The sequence below is a fragment of the Protopterus annectens genome, chromosome 9.part0, assembly GCF_019279795.1.
Source record: "Protopterus annectens isolate FY-2018-M chromosome 9.part0, PAN1.0, whole genome shotgun sequence".
Classification (NCBI taxonomy): domain Eukaryota; kingdom Metazoa; phylum Chordata; order Ceratodontiformes; family Protopteridae; genus Protopterus; species Protopterus annectens.
The window spans coordinates 1,517,946,068-1,517,968,189 of record NC_056743.1 but is presented as its reverse complement, the minus strand read 5'-3'; the positions used below and the strand labels follow the sequence as shown (position 1 = coordinate 1,517,968,189).

The 22,122-nt window shown below is 43.2% G+C and overlaps 1 protein-coding gene across 2 annotated transcripts in view; it reads right to left on the bottom strand.

Moving 5' to 3' along the window:
* The window catches only part of VARS2 (valyl-tRNA synthetase 2, mitochondrial), a 1,808,135-nt gene that overhangs the window by 1,742,152 nt on the left and 43,861 nt on the right, over nucleotides 1-22,122 (bottom strand). For both annotated transcript variants that reach the window (XM_044084462.1, XM_044084463.1), the window contains exons 3-4: nucleotides 10,872-10,953; nucleotides 8,746-8,846 (exon numbers count right to left, since the gene is read on the bottom strand). In XM_044084462.1, coding sequence (XP_043940397.1) covers nucleotides 8,746-8,846; nucleotides 10,872-10,953 — 183 coding nt within the window. The remainder of the gene's footprint in view (nucleotides 1-8,745; nucleotides 8,847-10,871; nucleotides 10,954-22,122) is intronic.

Below are 22,122 nucleotides of genomic sequence, written 5' to 3'. Positions count from 1 at the left end.
ATAAATGTAGATGTTCGAAGATCCACATTGCTGCAGTCCTAACACTTGGGTAGTCCGCTGTCCCTCGGTCGGCCCGAATATCAGAGTATAAGGCTGACGTCGGTCAAGGCGCATTTGACTGACATCAGAACGTCAGGGTACAAATGCGCATGACCGACGTCATATCCTCAGTCTTTTCTTGCCCCAAATGTCAGAAGACCCTAAAAAGAAAGGTCAAAACCCATAGACAACAACTAAACAACCAACCAGCCTAACACCAAAAATATGTACAATATATACAATATATACAATATGCAATATACCTCAGATGGATAACCCAACCCCACAACCACCTCAAACTACAGAGGGAAGGAGGGAGGGTAAATTGGACTGCAGCAATGTGGATCTTCGAACATCTACATTTATGGTAGGTACAAAACTGTACTATGTTCTTCATCTCACATTGCTGCAGTCCTAACACTTGGGTAGAATCCCAAAGCAGAGGAAAGGGAGGATGGCTAAACTATAATGAAGCAGGAGCTGCCAAAATGCCCTGCAACACAGCAGTGGCAAACCCAGCCCTGGATTTAGAGTACAGTGGAAGGTGGTAATGCCTAGAGAAGGTATGCACTGAACTCCAAGTGGCTGCCACCAAAATATCCTTAGTAGCCATTCCCCTCAAAAAAGCTGTTGAAGTGGCAGTAGCCCTAGTGGAATGAGGCCTAATCCCAGCTGGAATCTCTTTGCCATGATGGGAATAACAGAAAGCAATGCAAAATCCAATCCACTTAGAAATAGTTTGTTTTGACACGGGCTTGCCCTGAGAGCACAAAGCAAAAGAAACTAATAACTGCTGAGATTGTCTGAACCCTTTAGTTCTGTCCAAATAATATCGCAACTGCCTGTGTACATCTAAAGTGTGCAAAATCTTTTCCCCTTTAGTTTGGGGATTTGCATAAAAAGTAGGCAAATGAATAGTTTGGTTTAAAGCCACACTAGAAACCACTTTAGGCATAAAGGAAGGATTAGTACGTAAAGATACCCTATCCTTATGGAAAATTAAGAAAGGCTCAACTGCCATAAGGGCCTGCAATTCAGAAACCCTTCTTGCAGAGGTAATGGCCAACAAAAAAGCAGTCTTCCATGACAAATATTTCAACTCAGCAGTAGCTGCAGGCTCAAAAGGTTGTAGAGTGAGTTTCTCCAACACAAAATTGAGATCCCAAGCAGGAGTAGGAGCCCTTCGTGGGGGTCTTATATTCTTTGCCCCTCTAAGAAATTGCTTGAACAAAGGATGAGAAAACAATGGTGGGTCACAATCATAGTGAGCTGAAATTGCTGCAGCATGAATCTTAATAGAAGAGAAGGACAAACCTTTGTCCAATAACTCAGTAAGATATTGAAGAGCCACACTTAAATCAGGCTCAGAAACATCCAAATCCTTAGCTGCACTCCAAAATAAAAATCTCTTCCATTTATCTGCGTACACTTTCCTTGTACTAGGCCTTCTAGCTTCCAAAATCACATTCAAAACTTGTTGTGGAAGTTGAGACCCTCTATGGTTTAAAACAGAATATGCCATGCTGTTAGGTGAAGAGAGTGAAGTTTGACATTGAGCAAATGACTGTCCTCCTGGGACAACAGATGTGGAATCAAAGGCAAAGGCCATGGAGGCTTCCGTACTAGACTTCTCAGTAATGGGTACCAGTGCTGTCGAGGCCAATCTGGAGCTATCAAAATCATCCTTGGCTTGTCCTGTCTGACCTTCAGAAGTACCTTTGGGAGGAGAGGCAGAGGTGGAAAGGCATACACATGAAGATTTTTCCAACTGAAAGAAAGAGCATCCACTTTCCAAGCTGTGGGATGAAACCGCTTTGTGCAAAACTTTGGCAGCTGGTGGTTTAGTGGAGAAGCGAACAGATCTATGTCTGGAGTTCCCAGGACACTGTCAATTTCTGAAATACATGAAGATCCAGTTTCCACTCGTGGGGATCCATGATTTGTCTGCTTAACACATCTGCTAAGGAGTTCTGTGCTCCCGGCAGAAACCTTGCCTGAAGACTTAGTTGTAAACTGAGAGCAGTCTCCCACAAAATCATTGCTTGCCTGCATAGAGGATAAGAATGTGTTCCCCTTGCTTGTTGATGTACCACATGACAGTTGTGTTGTCTGTTAGAATCAACACCTGCCCTGGAAGAAGTAAATCCTTGAAAGCTATTAATGCAAACTGGACTGCTAACATCTCCTTCATGTTGATATGTAGATGTTGTAGTCTGGCAGGCCACTTGTCTTGTATCCACTTTCCATTTAGATGAGCTCCCCAAGCTTTGTCTGAGGCATCTGTCGTTAAAATCTGACTCGCCTCTGGCCGGGTCACAGAGAGTCCCTTGTTTAGGTGACATTCCTGAGCCCACCACAGAAATTCCTTTTGAATGCAAGGTATTATTTGAATGACAGTGTCCAGATCCTGGCAGTGCTGTGTCCATACATTTTGAGATACCATTGTAGCTTCCTCATATGCAGTTTGGCATTGGGAAGCACCAGAATACAAGATGCCATGAACCCTAAGGCTTGAAGGACTGTCCTTGCAGTCAGCCCGGACTGATGAGATAGTTGATGGAAGTAAAGGGATAGACTCTTTTGTTTGTCCGGGGTTAAAAGGCCATCTGGGATGCTGTATTCAGTCTCACACCCAGAAAGCACATGTCCTGAGAGGGTACTAGACTGGACTTTATTTCGTTCACAGAATACCCCAGGCATCTTAGCACTGCTATCACATATTCCAAATGTTGAAGAAGCTCTTCCCTTCCTTGAGCCAGAATCAGGCAGTCGTCCAAATAAGGATAGATCTGTATTCCTTTTAGCCTGAAGAAAGCTATCACTGGAGCCAGAACTTTCGTGAACACTCTGGGCGCAGTAGATAAGCCAAAGGGCAATGCAGAGAACTGATAGTGAGAAGTCCCAGCTCGAAAACGCAGATACTTCCTGCAACTTAGTCTGATAGGAACATGAAGGTAAGCCTCCTTGAGATCCAAAGTTACCATCCAATGATCTTTGCCCAGCAGAGGTAAAAGCTGCTGCAACGTCAACATTTTGAACTTGGGAATGTCCAGATAAGTGTTGAGGATAGATAAATCCAAAATTGGTCTCCACGAGTTCCCCTTCTTTGGTACTAGGAACAGGCGAGAATAAAATCCTAGGCCCCTTTCTGGCATAGGAACTGGCTGTATGGCCCCTATTTGGAGTAACAGAGAAATTTGCTTGTGAGCCTCTATTCTTTGTTGAGGAGGAATGTCTGGCATACCTTTGAAAGGAGGCAAGGTATGGAAATAAAACCTGTAACCGTGATGTATGATATCCAGTACCCATCTGTCTTGGGTGATCAAACTCCAATTTTCTTTGAAAAGTGCCAATCTTCCTCCCAAAGGTGCTGCCAGGCGAGAAGGTTCTGGCAGCTGAAAAGGTAGGTCATTGGGTCTGTTTACGAAAGGCCTGACCCCTGCCCTCACCCGAAGACTGTGCAGGAGAACTCCCTGTTCTAGGCCTGAAAGAGCCCTGACCTCTGCCCCTGCCATGTCTAGATCTACCCCTAGACTGGGAATCATAAGAAGGATACGTCCACCCTTTAGTAGGCCAATTTCTACTAAACTTTGGAGGCTGAACCTGCAAAAAATCTTTAACAGTCTGCATAGACTTAGCCTTGTCTTCCATTTTCTTTAAAACTGCCTCAACAGGAGAACCAAACAAGACATCAGATTGCAAAGGGGCATCCAAAATCCTAGTTTTAACATGGTCAGATAAATTTTGATCCCTCAGCCAGGCATGCCTGCGAAGAACTGACCCAGTGGCAGCCACCCTAGACGAGGCCTGTACAGCATCAAAACCACATTGCAAAGAATGCTTACCCACCTGTTCAGAAACATGCACTAAATCTTGTAACTCTTTACAATCAATACCTTCCGCCAGAGCATCAACCTTAGATTTCAACTGTGAAAGGAGATAATTTTGATATTTCAACATGTGAAACTGGCAATTCAAAGCTCTCATGGCTAGAGTGGAAGAAGTATAAACTTTCTTTCCCCATCTATCCAAGGCCCTGGCCTCTTTATCTGCCGGAACCAGATTCTTGACAACAGAAGCCTTAACACCCTTAGGCCCCTGGCTAACAGTTTCTGGGTCTGCCCTAGGACTCTTAAAAAGATACTTATGAGCTTCAGGCACCCTGTAATACCTATCCAGTTTAACAGGAGCAGGAGGCAAAGAATCAGGATTAAGAGAAGCCTCTGCAAACACATCTTCCACCACATTCAGAACAGGAGGTATAGCTAAAGGCCTATGTTGGGGTAAAAACAAAAATTCCCTAAGCCTTTTCCTGGAATCAGAGAAATCCTGGCCTTCCCATTTAAAATGCTCTCTCATGGAGTGAAGGGTCTCTGAAAAAGAAAAATCCTCAGGAGGAGAAGCAGAAGGAGTAGAATCATCCACATCAGAATCAGAATAATGAGAATACTCCTGCAAGTCTTCAGCCGAAGACTCAGACACATCCGAAGCCTGCTCATAATCCCCCAACACCGGATCCATCCTAGGCCTCTTATCAGGAGGGGGCATAGAGCCTCTAATTAAATCTTCTGCCATTTTAAGCATGTGCTACTTGGGCACAGAACCTGAAGAACTAGGAGGGACACCCACAGAAGCCAAACTAGACCTGCCTCTAGGAGAAGCCTTGGAAGCAGAAAGAGAGGGCCTAGACACCTTAGGAAGGGAGGGGAGTACAGTTATCTGAGAAGCCCCTACAGCCTGACCTGCCTCCTGGGAGGCCACATCCTGTAAAAACAAAGTTTCTCCCTGGGGCTCCAGAGAGGCCTCCGTCGGAACCACCGGTTCCACTGACGCCTCTAAAGAACCGGCGTCCGGTTCGGACGACTCCTCTAACCTAGGTTTAACTGCCTTGTCCTTGCGCTTCTTTGAGGAAGCGGCCGGAGCATCCGACGGCATATTGTAATTGCACCGCTTCCCAAAGACCAACCTGGCACAATCCAACCTTCGCTTTATAGTGCGTTTATTGAACCTAGCACAAAGGCGACACCCAACAACGTCGTGCTCAGGTCCCAAACAAGGTATACACAAATTATGGTAATCCCTATGCGGTATCTGTTTCCCACAAGAAATACAGTTATTTACTTTTTCTGACATCCGGTAAACCACTGAGGCAAGAAAAAACCAAAATATTCCCCAACGGGGTACTTAACCAACTCTGACTTCGGTCTGAAACTCCGAATTCGAAATATTTCAGAACGCCGAACGGCACTTGCAACACTGCTTCTGCATCGGACCATGCGGCAAAAAAGACTGAGGATATGACGTCGGTCATGCGCATTTGTACCCTGACGTTCTGATGTCAGTCAAATGCGCCTTGACCGACGTCAGCCTTATACTCTGATATTCGGGCCGACCGAGGGACAGCGGACTACCCAAGTGTTAGGACTGCAGCAATGTGAGATGAAGAACATCTAGGGCTCCTCAGGTTTCTACCCCAAAACTCTGTCAGATATTTCTTGGAGGAAGAGACAGGGTCAGAAAACCAGTGCAAGTTGTTTTTCATAAGTCCATAAACACAATAATATAAGATATACTGGGCACACACTTCGGCTGCCAATGGCCAGATTAAGGCCCAACAACAAAACAGCCATTAGCTCAGCATCACTAATGATGGAGTCCTGTGGGACATGGACACTGGCTAGCTCTGTGGCCAGGAAATTGATTAGGAGTTAAATAGTCCATCGGGAAATGCTCAGATGGGCCCATTCTAAAGAGGGTTAAGCCACAGTGACAATGATGTGCCCTTCCACTGGACAAAAAAGACAGATAAGTAAAAGAGGACATATATCACTTTCATGTCTGCCTGGTCGAGTGCTCTCTCGGGTTAGTTTTTGTCTCATCCAGCTAAGGAGAGGAACAAATGGGCTTTGATGGTCAGGAGGCAGAGAGGCAAAAATACCAAACCACTCAAAAAAATAAAATAACACCACACCATGATCAAAAGACTCAAGTGAAACCTCTTCTTAGGATATGACTAGTTGACCACAGGTTCAATCATCTACAGTGTAACAGCATAAGAACGTTAGCAGGATACCACCCAGTGGGATATAATACTGCTTCTTCATTAAGGCCTTCAACCATAACCAAAATGGAGGACTGCCTCAAGCTCACAGCAATCAAGGAGGGACTCAACTGCAGGGATCAGGAAGCCAGATAAACACTAGATTTGCCTTGAGAAGGTTGAAGCCTAGACCTGCTGTCTGTGGGCTTGTTCCTAAAGAAGTGCTCTAATTTAGGACTGGTGCTGAGAAGACTCTCCAACCACACTATGTATGAAGATCTATGTACCACTATTACCAATTTTCTGGACACAAGGTAGGCCAAAAAGATTTCCCTCCTTTGTCATTGAGTAGCCATGACAAATAAAAGTCTCTTGTGTTAAAAGTCCATGTCTGTTTTTTTAAGGATTTGTCATTTTTGTTAATGTACATAAACAATTTAACACCTGAACACAAAGACAACGTTCAGCAAAACAATTTGATTTTCTTATAGTATCATAATTGCCTCTACTTCATTTATTATTAGCTAAAACTTACTGTGGAAATGAAAACAAATCAGGGAAGAGAATACAAGATTAACACTCAGAAGAGGTGTGTGTGTATACACACACACATACATAGATATAAAAATGCATACATATATACACATACGCACATTTAGACATAAATAACTACATATATAAAAAAAAAAACAATGACTTAATACATGCCATTGCTGTTCTGAAAAACTTAGAAATGGTTCCAATGCAGAAGTAATCTACTGGTGGCTATAGCAGCCATAAGGAACTCAGTTTCTTTCCACCCAATACATTTTTTACTGTCCTTAGAGCCACATAAGCAAGCATCTGGATGAATTATCACTGTAATGTATATTGTTCTTCCTAGAATTTCCTTTGTCTTAATCTATTATCTCTTAACCTGGAGATAATCTCTTAAACAGTGGACATCAGCCTCCAACCTTTTAAAATGGAAAAAAAATGGTATCATGATAAGCAATCATATACGTAAGGCAGCAAATATCTATAAAGTGACAAATGTCAATTTCATGCCCTTTGCCATTGGGGAGAATAGGGAATGCTACTGCAGGTCTTGGCTGGTAATCTGATTACTAGATGCAGTTAAAATAAATGAACAGAGAACTTAACAAGAAAGCCAGGATCAAGAAAAAAAAACTTTGTGAGAAGTGGCTATAAAAAATGAGCACAATTACTAGCCAGTACACATGACAGTGTGGTTTGGTACAGAAAAATGCTAAATTCTGACTGAGAAGTAAAACCAACCAAAGAAGCTGCCAAATTCTGTCCTCAATGTCAAAGCAGGAGTTTCCAGATCATGCAGCAATAGCAATACAGCTGGTGATGTGGGCTAGATTAAGTTGCTGTGGTAATGGAAACACTTCCATTTTCTCTTGTTAATGCTCCATTTTCTGAGGCTTCAATTTGAGGGAACAATACACTTCAACTTAACAGAAAGTTTAATAAAAGTGTGTTTTTCAGGAACAGTTCCCTCATGCATCCTCCACATGAGGTCAAAGTCACTCATAATAACCCCTTACTTAAGTAAACTAACTCCATGGTCACACAACTGCAGAGGAAAAAAATCTGCAATCAAAAGAAATGTTGTGCAAACAACATCACTGGGAGCAGCTTCCCATGGAAAACCACAACTGGGGAGTTAAAGCTCGAGTGTGAACCACATTCGCTTTACAATCAGTGGACTGGAGGGCAACAGGCAAACTGAATTTTCACAAATGTGCCACTAGGGTATATTAAGAGTTATGAGTACTGACATTATCCTAACATATATGTGGCTTGCACCTCATCATAACATGGAGACTTGGAACAAGAAAATTCAGAAACTGCTTTATAAAGATTTCAGCAAATTCCATATTAAGACACAAAAAGACCTATGCAGAAGTTGCCTATTAAAAGCAGATGTCTGAACAAGTGTGCATATGTATATAAATAAAATATTTTTGGGGGGCAAAAGAGAACAAAAATACAAGTGGGAGAACTGAATTGTTATTTATTGATTTAATTTTTATTTAACATTTGTTAACTGGGAAAGTCAGACTTGGAACAAAGCCAATTTTAAGTGGAGGTCCGAGGAGAAACACTCCAGATGCATGTCTTTATAATATGGGAGGAAACCATATTACTCAGAGGAAACCCACAGGAACGCAGGGAGGACATGCAGATTCTGCACAGAAGGCATCCCAGCCAAGAATCAAACCAGAGAACCTCTTGCTGTGAGGCGACAACGCTACCACTGCACCACTGTGCTGTCCGTAAAAGCAAACAAGAATCAAGTTGAAACTTTTCTGGGGTGGAGTAGGGGGAGGAGTCTAACTGACCACCTGACACTTTGTTCTCCTTTCTCAATGCAACTCAGTACAGAAGGATGCACCTACCATTTGGTTGGATGCTCAGTGAATGCAGATGGCAACATGACTTTCCCTTACTACGGTCCTTAAGTCAATTGCATAAAAAGTCCCTTTCTCCTTGTCCAATTCAGTTCTAAGATTTTAACATTTAAGACTTAAGTATATTTTCATGAATCCTGTGTGTTTTTAAAAAACAAATCAGAGAGAAGTATTTAATTTAACAAAATAGGAAATGTAAAATCAAAGCCTGACAAAAGCTTCTTCCTGTAATAGGACATTACTCACATGCCACTCTGGTTTGAAAAAACCCTGTTTCTGCCACCAAGAATACCAGCAGGCTTCAACGTAATGAGGGCTATATGATTGTGGCAGGGGCATCGACGTATCTGAGTGGGGGAAAAAAAAAAAAAAAAAAACTTTGGTTACTATGTACAACTACATGTATACAAGTAAAAAAAAATGACAGACAGTAAAAGGGGTATACTTTAAAACACCTCATTCATATGTACGCATCTCAAACAATTAAACAACAATAACGGTGATTTAGCATAGCTTTGCCACCTACTTAAGGAACATGGATCACCTGTCCTTTTTACAAACTCAATCTGCACAATAAATAAACAAAAAAGAAAATTAAAAAGCTAGCACTAGAAAGCTAAACTGAAGCAAACTACATACACCTACTAAATCACATCTTTTTCAGGGAAAACTTGCATTAATTGCTGAAAGAACTGAAACAACACATACCTACAGACCTTAAACTGCTTCAGCATGCATTTACTTCTTAATATTTCGTTACCGTCATGCTCAAAGAACAAGAGTCTTTACTCAGTTCAACAGCTGACAGTAGTTCTAATGTTTTCATTATTGATATGCTGCATCTCAGATATTTATGTAGTATTGATGCTACACAGATCCCTGCAGAATAAGAAGGAACTGATGTCCACAAAGAACACAGATTTCCTGGGTAAACCACTCATAAATCTGAAGTCTTGCCAAACAGGAAGTTTGGTTATGTCTAAAGCAATATTCCAGAAAAAAAAAAAGAATGAAATACATAATGACCATGAAACCCATGCATCTCAAAAGCGCATCTTTAGCAGAAGGGAACTACATCCAACAACCAAACTGTAAATAATTTGGCTGGAATTTTAGAATGTCACCCTATGCCATTTTACAGGCTTGCCCTGAGGTTTTCCTCAACAATGACAATAAAATGAAAGATTCTGGGTAGTCAACCTAGATACCCAAGTCGACAAATAGTATGCAGCGTCAAGCACAAGCAAGGTCTGCATGGTACACTGACCTGGTGACCTGACAACTGCTAGGGTATAATTCATAAAGAAATAAAAACTGTATCCCATTAATATTCTGAGTATGGCAGGATACCAAGAGCAGACCTATAAAACGGGAGACGGACACTGGCAACACTCTCCAATTCTTAGATGAGGACCATGCACTACTCAATTCTGACTGCCACTGGTCCCAACTGTGGGAGTTGCCTAGGTGTTTGGCCCCCAATAACTGTTAGACCAGGTGTCTGAAGACAGAGTGTAATAATGACCACTTCCAAGCAGGGAAGGAGAGATGGAAAGATAGCTCATATGCAAAAAGGTTGGATAACAGTAGTGAAGGCAGACTGCCCATACCTCTCAAGTGTACCTCAATACGAGGAACATACCTCATTTAGGGTCTTAAAAAGTTCATGTTCCACATTGAAAAGGTCTGGCACACATTCTGTGTTACGAGTGTTTTTTTAACTGATATCCATGGTAAAATAGAATTAAGTCAAATTAATTCATTAGAAGCTCTTTACTACAAGTCAAACCAGCATATTTTAGGCATCCTGTGACTTTACTAGTTGAAGTTGCTAGTAAGCCATTAGTATGTGTTCCACATTTTGCCCACTTGTTCCACATTATGAGGGCTGGTGTTCCTCATTTTGGGAATGAAAGGTTGAGAGCTGTGAGACTGCCTACTGACTGAGTTAAGTGGGATTGGCTGACAGCTATGATCATAGATTAACTGAACGTGTAGGCAGGTCATTCAGATCAAAGGGACTGGCAATTCTAAGACAGACTGGGACGTACTCCAGTAGTAGACAGGTTTGAAATGAAACAACCTGCACCTTACAGTATGTCCAGCCACTATTTTTTCACTGTTGGAAAACTTGATGGTTGGGATAGAAATTACAGACAGCATAGGTTTAACACTCTAAACAATGGCTGACCTGCATGCCTAAGGGCTCATTACGTTCACTTGGTGGCATCCTGCAGACACAGGAGAATGCTCATACACTGTCACAAACACAAAACAACATGCATGACTTAAAACTTTCATGTAACCTTGCTCTTTTTCACAGAAACACCATACAATTCCCCCTTCTCCTTGTTCAGTAGCAATGACTCTACCTTTTTTCTCTCCTGGTAGTGTTGGAAGGTCATACAGAAAAGTCTCCTTTTGCTTCCACTGCTTCTTTTCATCTTCAGTGGTCTACAGTAAAAAATAAATAAATAAATAAATAAATAAATACAATAAGGGTCACCCAGAGGCTCACAACAGAAAACAAGTCAGCAGAACAACTGCAGTACATGCACTAAATTAATGTCAAAGAAAGAAAATAAGGAAATACAACGCCAAAAAGAAGATCAGTTTTAAATTAAATTATCTATACATCTTGACAGCACATATTTAGCAAAACTGAACCATCTCTAAGATGTCACTCAATGTGATAAATACCAGTCAAACGGACACAGCCCAATAAAAAGTGCCACAAACACCAATAATTACTGTTTTTTTTTAGTCAGGTCAGCAGATTTTCACAGTGAGCAAGATATTTCAAAAGTACATGCACTAGCAATGAATACTAATTCTATATGTTCCGCCTGGAACCCTTAACACAGAACATCCCATCAAGGGAATACTTAGGGTGTTCAAATTATAACTTGTTACAGTTTGATGGGGACCTCTCACAAATTTAACCCGAGACCTGTCACCTTCATAGGTTTACACAACTATAGAAACTTGTCTGTGTGTATCTTGGCCGTAGAAGACTTTTACGGGGAGAGGAGAGAGAGAGAGAGAGAGAGAGAGAGAGAGAGACACAGAGACAGAGAAAGAAAGGCAATCATATTCTCCCTGCACAAATGGGGCTGCTCTACCACTAATAAAACTTTCAAATAAAGGTATATATGCAAGCAGCTTATAAACACAAATGCTGAATAATAGCCTAATTAATGTATTTTTCTGAACAATGGGGTAGAAGTAGCAGATGTCCTTCAAGAATGCAACTGCAGTCATAACATATGGGCCGTCCTGCCTCAGGCAGCCCTCGGTCGGCCGGATTCCAAAGTCTGGGTCCGACGTCGGCTGATGTCGCATTTCTCTCCGACGTCAGAGCGGCAGGAGTACATAAGCATCAGCCGACGCCATCTTCTTCAGTCTTTCTTGCCGCGTGGTGCCCTAAGCAGAAGCAGTTCGCAAGTGCCGGTCGGTCAGCTCCTGTATTCTTCGATCCGAAGTCAACAAAAAAGCTAAGTACCCCATTGGGGACCTTTTCTTGCCTCAGCCAATGTCAGAAATTACTGAAAAAGTGAATAATTGTTTGTTTTGTGGTAAGCAAATACCTCATAAGGATTTCCACTCTTACCGCCTTCCTTGCCTTGGCCCAGATCACGACGTCTCGGCCTGCGCCGCCTGTGCTCGCTTCAACAAGCGCACTCTCAGGCGCCGGGCGGAGTTCGCTGAAGACTTTTTCGGCGAAAAATTCGATTACAAGATGCCGTCGGAATTACTGACATCGCAGACTCCTAAAAAACGTAAAGACCGGGACCGCCATCCTCGGCCCGCGTCTTCCACCGACACCACGCCAAAACCTACCGCGAGTGCCCCGGTTCCCTCTGAGGCGGTTATTTCACCGCTCCGAACCGAAGACACCGCATTACCAATTCCTCCGATACCGGAGACCATACCGACACCAGTTATTGATTTTCCTCCGGATACTGAAACAGAGGAAATGCCCGAGACCATTGCTGTGGATAAGGTCACTCCTACACGTGGAGCTGCTAGGCTTCCCATGTCCATGTCTATCAAGGCCTACACACGTGCTAAGGCAGCCAGCAAGACCAAGCACCTTATTGCTAAAGCCTTACCTCAGCCTACTCCTGAAACACAAATCATGACTATGGCAGCAGACTTAATCTCCATGATCAGAGGTTCCCAGGCCCATCCTGAGAGAGGATCCCAGCCTCCTCCTGATAAGAGGCCCAGGGTTGAGCCCACTGACCCTCTCGCTTCAGATGAAGATTCTGAGGCCTCTGGCCACTCCGATAGCCAGGAAGAGCCTTTCCAGACCTACGAGGACTCAGATGCAGAGGACTCCATCCCCTCGGCCTCCCCTCCTGAGGATATTTCTTTTGGGGAAGTTCTGCATTCCATGAGGGAACATTTCAAGTGGCAAGGCCAGGAATTTTCTGATTCCAGAAAGCGCCTTCGTACCTTCCTTAAAAAGCCCCAGCACAGGCCCTTAGCTATACCTCCTGTGCTTGATGTTTTGGATGATTTATACTCTGACTCCAGTGTTACCCCTGATACTCTCCCTCCTGCTCCTGCCAAGCCGGACAGATACTATAGAGTTCCTGAAACACATTCTCATTTCTTTAGGGCCCATGCTGTTGATTTAGAAACTATTTCACAGGGACCGAAAGGGGTTTCAGCTACCACCTCCAAAAATCCTTTGCCTTCCAACAGGGAAGCTAGGTCATTAGAGAGATGGGGGAAGAAGGTTTACACCTCCACTACTTTATCTATGAGAGCTCTCAACTGTCTCTTTCATATGTTTCAATGTCAGGATTTCCTGTTAGATGATTTACAGAAAACTTTGGCCTCTCCTGATCCTTTAGATAGGAAGTCTTTGCAGGAGGCTGTACACAACTCTCAGCAAGTTAGCAATCACTTCCTTCAGTGTGGATATGATGCATTGGAAGCTTCATGTAGGGCAGCTATGACAGGGGCGGTCATTCGTAGACATGCATGGTTAAAAGAACAACCTCTACCAGATCATGTTAAGGCAAAACTCCTTGATGCACCCTTGGAAAAGAACAAGCTTTTTGGTACTAATGCTAAAGATGTATTAAAGACCATTGAGGAAAAAGCCAAGTCAGTTCAGACAGTCAAAGATTTCCTCCAGGTTCAGCCACCCACATTCAGCAGGAATTAGCCTTCAAAAAACTGGTCCTTTCCTAATCCTGAAAGATTTCAAAGGGGCAAAGGCAGGCGTGGTCGAGGAAGAGGACAATACAGAGGTTCCTACAGGGGACGACAATGGCAACCAGCAAACCAAAGAAGTGACACAGGGGCTTCTCCTGCCCCACAGGGACAATCCCAATAACTTTCCTCAATTTTCCGCCCAAGGGAGCTTCTGTTTGCTCTTTGGTAAGCGGAAGTAATCTCTGTTTTCAGACAATTGGCACAGATTGACAAAGGACAAATGGATTTTGGATATTATAGACCAAGGCTACAGGTTCCACTTTCATACCTTACCAAGGAAACAAGGCATGCCAAACCTACGGCAAAACCAGAGGGCAGAGGCTTTCAAGCAAATTTCTCTGCTCAAGGACATATCATCCACAAGCATGGAAAACAGATGCTCTCTCATTCAACTGGAACTTCCTAAAGATTTATGCATTCCCACCTCTGCCACTGATGACCACAGTACTACTAAAGATCAAAGCAGAGAAGCCAAAAGGAATCCTAATACCTCCAGAATGGCCAAGACAACACTGGTATCCACTACTACGGAGCATATGCCACAACAAAAAATGGGCCCTTGCACAATGGCCCCATCTTTTGACTCAAAACAACTTCAAGACAGTACATCCCAACATTCAGACGCTCCAGCTAACAGCTTGGGAGATTCCATGAATAACCTCAATCTATCTCTCCCCAAGGAAGTTCAGCGGATATTAACAGAAGCCCGCAGACCATCCACCAGAAAGGTTTATTCAGCAAAATGAAAGAGATTCAGCATTTGGAATACCAGCAAGGGTCATGATGCATCATTATTGAACATCCCACTCATTCTGGAATACTTGGCAGATATGCTACAGAATGGACTTTCATATTCCTCTATAAAAATACATGCTTAAGCTATTTCAGCTAGATACAACACTGATCCACCTGTGTTCTCACATCCTTTGTTAAGGCAATTTCTTAGAGGAATCAAGAATATCAAGCCACCAAGAAAGGCCCCAGTACCAGCTTGGGACCTCAACTTTGTCCTAGAAAAACTGACTCTACCCCCCTTTGAGCCAGCAGCTTCTGTGGACTTACAATTCCTCTCATGGAAGACAGCTTTCCTGTTGGCAATTACCTCAGCAAGAAGGGTTTCGGAATTGCAGGCCCTAATGGCAATACCACCTTTCATAGAGACAGGGTCTCCTTACGAACCAACCCTAGTTTTCTGCCAAAAGTGGTATCTAGGGTTTCTTTAAATCAAGCAATTCACCTGCCTACTTTCTTTCCCAATCCTGAGAACAAAGGGGAAAGACTGTTGCATACCTTGGACATTCACAGACAACTTCGCTACTACCTGGACAGAACCAAGGCCAATAGGAAGTCTGACCAGCTATTTGTGGCTTACGCCCCTGGAGTACAAGGAAAAGCAATTTCCAAACAGACTATCTCAAAATGGATTGGACATCGCATCAGATTGTTATTCCTTCCATGGAAAGTGTACCAGCCAATATCAGACCACACTCTACCAGAGCTACAGCCACCTCTACAGCATTCTTAAGAGGGGTGCCTACAAAAGACATTCTAGAAGCTGCTACATGGAGCTCCGTGCATACATTCTCCAAACACTACAACCTTCCTTTATTTTCCAGATCCAGAGCAGGCTTTGCTTCGGCAGTCCTGCAGGGATTGATAGCTACACCATCCTTTTCTTAGTGCTTTCCACCTCCCCCAGCTAAGCTATGGTATTCAACCCATATGTTATGACTGCAGCTGCATTCTTGAAGGACATAGTACAGTTTTGTACCTACCATAAATGTAGATGTCCGATAGATATGCAACTGCAGTCGGGTTTTCCCTCCCTCCTTCCCCTCTATTCCTTGGGTCCACTCCTCTCCCTGTTATCCTAGCTGGGGATATCTGTTACGGTGTATCTGTTTATTGCTTATTTATTTGTCTGGAAACTTGTTTTTGTCTTCCAAATTGATTACAGCCTTCCTTGGAGGGCACCTGACATCTGGGGCAAGAAACACTGAAGAAGATGGCATCGGCTGATGCTTATGTGCTCCTGTCGCTCTGACGTCGGAGAGCAATGCGACATCAGCCGACGTCGGACCCAGACTTTGGAATACGGCCGACCGAGGGCTGCCTGAGGCAGGACGGCCCATATGTTATGACTGCAGTTGCATATCTATCGGACATCTCCATTTATGGTAGGTACAAAACTGTACTTTTTGACTATTCCACACCTTGTGACAGTAGCTAAGTTTTTGTTTTTTTCTAAGGCTTCTGACACTGTGGGCCACTTTGGTCGGTTTCACATCAGAGGACACAGGAACATCTCACATGATTTACCAATTATGTTGTTGTGTCTTTCGGCTTATCCTGGTTAGGGGTCGCCACAGCGGAACTCCAGTCCGCTAATGTTTGGTAGTGGGTTTTTACGTGCCGAGTTACCAGCCCTGACGCACAACCTTCAACGAAGGCACGCCCATTCACGCATGCCTCCACACAGAAGACGCTCTAGCTAAGAATCGAACACGACAACGTCTTGCTGTGAGGTGACAACGCTACCGCAGTACCACTACCGCGGGTACATGATTTACCAATTATATTATTAGTAAACGAACTGTAGGGTGAAAACTGTCCTTTCTCCTGCCAAAATACCCTAAGGTGTACCTCAAGGGTAATTTCTTGCCTTCTCCTTTTCACCACACAAAAGGCCTTCATTAGGATGTGCAATATGGGACAACAGCATGTGCAAAACATTAAAATGCAAGGAGTAAGTGAAGCTAAGGTGTTTAGATTACAGACACAAATCAGTGCCACATACTGAAGTGATGTTTTCAATGGGAAAGAAGTCTTCCACTACTGAAAGCAACAATGTTAACACACAGCCCCTCTACCAAAGTGCGCAATATGTCATGGTCATTTGTATTCTCACATAAGTTTTATAATTTACAAGCACGTCAAAACAACTGAAATGTAAATTAAAAATAAGGACAAAAACAATTGTGTTAACTTTATTCACTGCAGCTGTGCTTGTTTAGCCCATCACTGAGCCAGATAACTGAAGTAAACATTTAAAAAGTCTATTTTTTTTTCTTGATCAATTCCGCTGTTTACAGTGCCTATGCATCTTAGCATTTATTTTGTCACATGAAGTGAACATATAAAAAGAAAAATCTCTACTATTTTTACCTTTAGTCATTACTGCTGTTGTGACTGTATAACATGAAAATTATAAAAATAGAAAACATTCTACTATTTCCTTACTTTGATTTGCTGATCCACTACGTTATCTTAGCAGCGAGTCTAACAAGTGACTGAATGCTGCCGATGTACTGGTACACTGCAATATCAAGCACAGAGTCCAGCAACTGATCACAAAAGTGTTCCACTGACACTTGCATAACTCATCCTTCTGGGCTTGTGTAATAAGTGAACAAAACTGAGGCATGTCTGTTGTAGAATATCTGTGCGTGTTGTACCTTTAAAAAGCATTTCCAAGGTCAGCATGTGCATATAAATAGCCAGCACGTGCTAGCTTTAGTGCCATTTTGAGAGCGCAGTCAAAGAGTGGATATGTATGAGAAAAATGGTCAGTCTGTTTATAAGTTTATCTAAGTTAAAGTTATTTGCCTAAATCCTGATGTGTTTGTACATAATAAAGCTGCTTGAACAAAACCCAATCATGTTAGTCTACTTCATCCTGACTAGACGAACGACATCAGTGATTCAAGAACCCTATCTAAAAACAAAACACAAATTATGGGTGCTCTTCTGTACCATCCTAAATAAAATATACGGGCATCATCCAAAAATCAGACTCTAATATCTGACTTGCACATCAAAACCTCAACAACCAAGAGTAATAAAAATGAAGGGCTCATTATACAGAGGCAAATCTACCCACATAGGCAAGTCAGATTAATGTCTGCAACACCAGTTTTACTCCCAATATTGTCATAGTCTATTCAGTTGATCAAAACTGGGGATGCTTATAAAAGGAAAAGAAAATTTCCAACTCTCACCCAACAATGCATTATATCCAAATAAACTGCTCAGAACTGAAGATTGGTTATAACAAAATTAAATTCGCAGATGCCTTTCCCGTCCCATACTTGTCAATACGTACCCTTAAATGCCATCTTTAAAAAGCCCATTTTTGAATACCAGGAACAAACAAAAAATATCCCGCTCAGCACTGCCAACAAAATTCTCAGACAAACTGCACCTTCTTCTTTCTGGTTTTTCCAGGTTAGGGTTCACCACAGCGGAAAACCTGTCTGCTCATAACTGGCAGTGAAGATTTACGGTGTTGAGTTGCCAGCCCAGCACCCAACCTTCCAGAGAAGGCACACACTCATGCCTAGGGCCAATTTTTTTAGTGTCCAATCCACCTACAGCATGTCTTTGGGATGTGGGAGGAAACCAGAGCACCCGGAGGAAACCCATGCGACCACAGGGAGAACATGCAGACTCCGCACAGAAGGCACCCCAGCCAAGGATCGAACCGGAGACATATTAAAAAAAAAAACAGATCAAGCTCCTACACTTGGCTAATTCCATCCAACTGCATTTCCTAAAAATCTTATAACCACTCTGGTGATGCTGGTTACACCAGTCTCTGGAAATCACTTTCTGAACAGCATTTTAAGCAACTCAAAGAATATGCTTAAAACACAGTATTCTGCCCTAGTACCATCACTCAATCACTATAAAATATACACTGTTACTAGATTACCAAGCCCTAAATTGCACCAAGAGTACACTCCATATACTATAACTCTAAATATCACAATAGCAAATAAAGACTGCCCTCCACATAGCCTTGCTACCCCCATCTTTTGATAAATTGCTTTTCTTACCATTTTATCAAACATACTTTCAGTGAGGATTTTTCCTTTTTCTCATGCCTTATGCATTCTCTTACTGTGTTCATTCTTATTCCTTGTATGTATAGCTGTGTTGTAATGCTGGCAAGTTTAACTTCAGGACTTGTAGTTCTAGGGAACCTTAGACTTCAAGTCATATTTATAGATGGTCACCCCTGCCCTCAACAGCAAATACATACATATGTGCCCAAACACATTAACAGCTGAGCACTACATTAGTTTTATATATTCAGTAGTAAACAGTTAGCGGATGCTGTTTGCACTTACAGTTGGCCTGTTGTACTGCCAAATATTTAATGTTCTACTGTGGCCATTTTACAAATATACTTTATGCTGCCGTAAGCTGATTCTTGCAAAGGTGCACCCAGAACACAGCCTAACGGACTTGGATTAGCAATAGTTGCACTAGTATTTTCTCACCTGAAACAACAGACTAGAATAAGTTACAAACAGAATTATAAACAGTTGAGGTGTGGCCAGATAAGAATACACTTTTAGGTTCATAGGTTCATACTAGGCTATCTGCCCTAGGGCATTTATAAGCCTAGCCAGAGTGTGTTTGGCTTTCGCCACCCATTTTAAATTAATTTTGCTATGCCCTTTTTCGAGGTTAGTATACTGTGCCTCTGTCTAACAGTGACACAGAAGTGATACCTGGGGTAAACCTATGATCTCCCATCCACTCATCAAGATTCCTCTTTAAGAGAGGAAATGAGGGACTCTGCCTAACCTGGACTGGGATTTTATTCCAGAGTGAAGGGAGCCTCTGGGTTATCAATCTGTCCCTCCAGCATGTCCTATTTATTTCAGTGCTGAGGTTCAAGTCTCTCGGGCGCGTAGCTCGATGGGATTTGGATTTTCTGAGGTGCAGCATGTCCATTAATTCCGGGTTGGACATGGCTTTATACGTCAGGCACAGATCACCTCTGAGCAGGCGGTATGCCACTGAGTAGAGCTGGAGTTTCTTTAACCGGGCAGCATATGGCATCTGTTTGAGCCCTTTGATCCTCTTGGTGAGGTACTTTTGGGGTCTTTCCAGTTACTGCAGGTGTCTGGTAAGGTACATCCCAAAAGGGGCATTGTACTCAATTATGGGCTTGATGAGGGATGAGTAAAGAGGCACGATGACCTCCCCTGATCTAGATGTGAATCCCTTCAAGATTAGGTGGGCTATATAAAATGTTTTTCTAACCACTTTGGCCATGTGGTTGTCAAATGAGAGATTGCCATCAACTTGGGTCCCCAGGTCCCTAATTACTTCTTCTGTACTTAATGGATTACCACCTATGTGGTAATTTGTGGGCACTTTGTTTTTGCCAAAGGGGATGACTATACACTTTTTGGCGTTTAGCTTGAGGCCATGGCTCTGGCACCAGTTGTCTATGTCTATGAGGTCCTTCTGGAGGATGCTTGTGTCGGCTGGAGAGTATTATGGCACCCAGTTTGCAATCATCTGCGAACTTGGTCAGCCACAGTCCTTCCGTGTTGGCCTGTACCTCCGAGAAATATATACCAAACAAGAGAAGTCCCAGGACTGAGCCTTGTGGGATGCCACTTGTAACTGGTTTGGAGTCTGACATGGCTCCAGCAATTCTAACCATGTGGGTTCTGTCCTCGAGCCAGTTTGCAACCCATCTAGTGACATAGGGGTTTATATTTAAAGCTGGTGAGCTTATCTATAATGCCCGAGTGGGGTATTGTATCGAAGGCTTTTGCGAGGTCCAGGTAGGCTGTGTGAACCACCTTCCCCTCGTAAATGGCCTTGGTGACTGTTTCAAAGAAATCAACCAGGTTTAAGAGGCAGGATCTGCCCTTAAAGCCGAATTGGGTAGGATCCAGTGTCTGTAGGTCCCCAATATCTTTTTTTTATGGAGGTCCATGGTGATCCTTTCCATAGCTTTGCAGACCAAGCTCGTCAGGCTTATGGGGCGATAGTTTCCAGGATCAGCTGAGGCACCACCTTTGTGGAGAGGGACCACTGTTGCTGTACGGCACTCTTTGGGTACATATCCTGTAGTAAGGCTGAGATTAAACAGTAGTTTTATGTTTGGGTTTAGCTCTTCTTGGAGTTCATGTAGGACGCAGCCCGGGACACCGTCTGGTCCCATTGATGCTGTGCTTTTTGCTTTGGAGAGGGTAGCTCTTACCTGAGCATCTGAGATGTCAGGGGGGCAGCACTCTGCTGGGATAGATATTTGCCCTTTTGGTGGGGAGGGGGGGGAGTTTGCGCTGAACCTGTCAGCTAGGATGTTGGCAATGTCTGTGGGTTCGGTGTATTTTTTTGTCATTTTGGACTAATTAAGCATATCTGGGAATTCCCACCCAGGTTCGTAACATAACTAAAGAAAGCCTTGTGATTATCCTTAGTGTCCTGTGCAATTTTTCTCTCTAAGCTGGCCTTAGACGATTTTACGAGTGCCCGTAGTTTTTTGCTAATACTGATCAGAGATGCCTTCCAATTTTGGGATTTTGCTCTATCATGTAGTAGCTTCCTCCTTCTATTGTATAGTTTGTTTATGGCTGGGGTCCACCAGACAGGATGTCTGCCTTTGACGGATTGGGTCTTGGTTTTATTTGGGATTGCATGATCCATGCATTCCTGAAGGTGTTCATAGAATGCGTTTATAAAGGATTCTGTGGTCTGGGCCGTATTTTCCACAGGCCCAGGGGCATTGAAGGATTCCATCTTGGTTTTGAGGAGTGTGAAATTTGCTTTAGAGAAGTTTTTCACTGTGGTTTTCAGGGCAGTGGGTGGAGTCAGGATGTGAATATCCAGTGAGATTAGTTTATGGTCTGATCTTACCACTGAGGGATACACTTCTGGTCTGGAGCAGAGTCCCCATGTTGGTGATGATCAGGTCCAGTATGTTTTCCCCACTTGTGGGAGTGGTAACAAGTTGTTCCATAGCATTTGAGTTTATAAATTCTAGGAACCTTTGGGCTAGGGTGTTGGAGCTAGACTAATGCTCCCAGGCTAGGTTTGGGTAGCTGAAGTCGCCCAATATAATGGTGTTTGGAGAGACCTTCATATTTTCCAGTGTTCTCTGGAAGGCCGAGTGGGGTTCCTGGGTTTGGGAGGGTGGTCTGTAGCAGGCTATAAACTGGAAGGCAGTTTTACCCACTGTTAGTTGGGACATGGATAGTCTCTGATGCTTCGTGCTGTGCCACCAACCTGGAGGTGTGGGTATCTAACGAATATTGATACTCCCCCTCCTTTTGTGGTTCGGTCCAAGTTTTGGGGCCGAAAAGCATGGTATGAGGTATAACCTGGTAGTGCTGGGGTGCTCTTGGGAGCCTTGAACCAGGTTTCTGTTACTGCACAGATATCGATGTTCTCCATGCTAAGGAGAGTTTCAAGTGCGTGCATCTTGAGGTTTAGACTTCTGGCGTTGAGTAGCATTACTCTTAGTTTCTTTTCCCTTGTGATACCTATGGAGGTGGGTTTGTCTTTTGAGCCTTGCCTAAAAAAGGCACTATGGGGGTAGCAACAGCCTTTGCCAATATCCAAAAGCCCAGGGGTGACAGGTGCAAG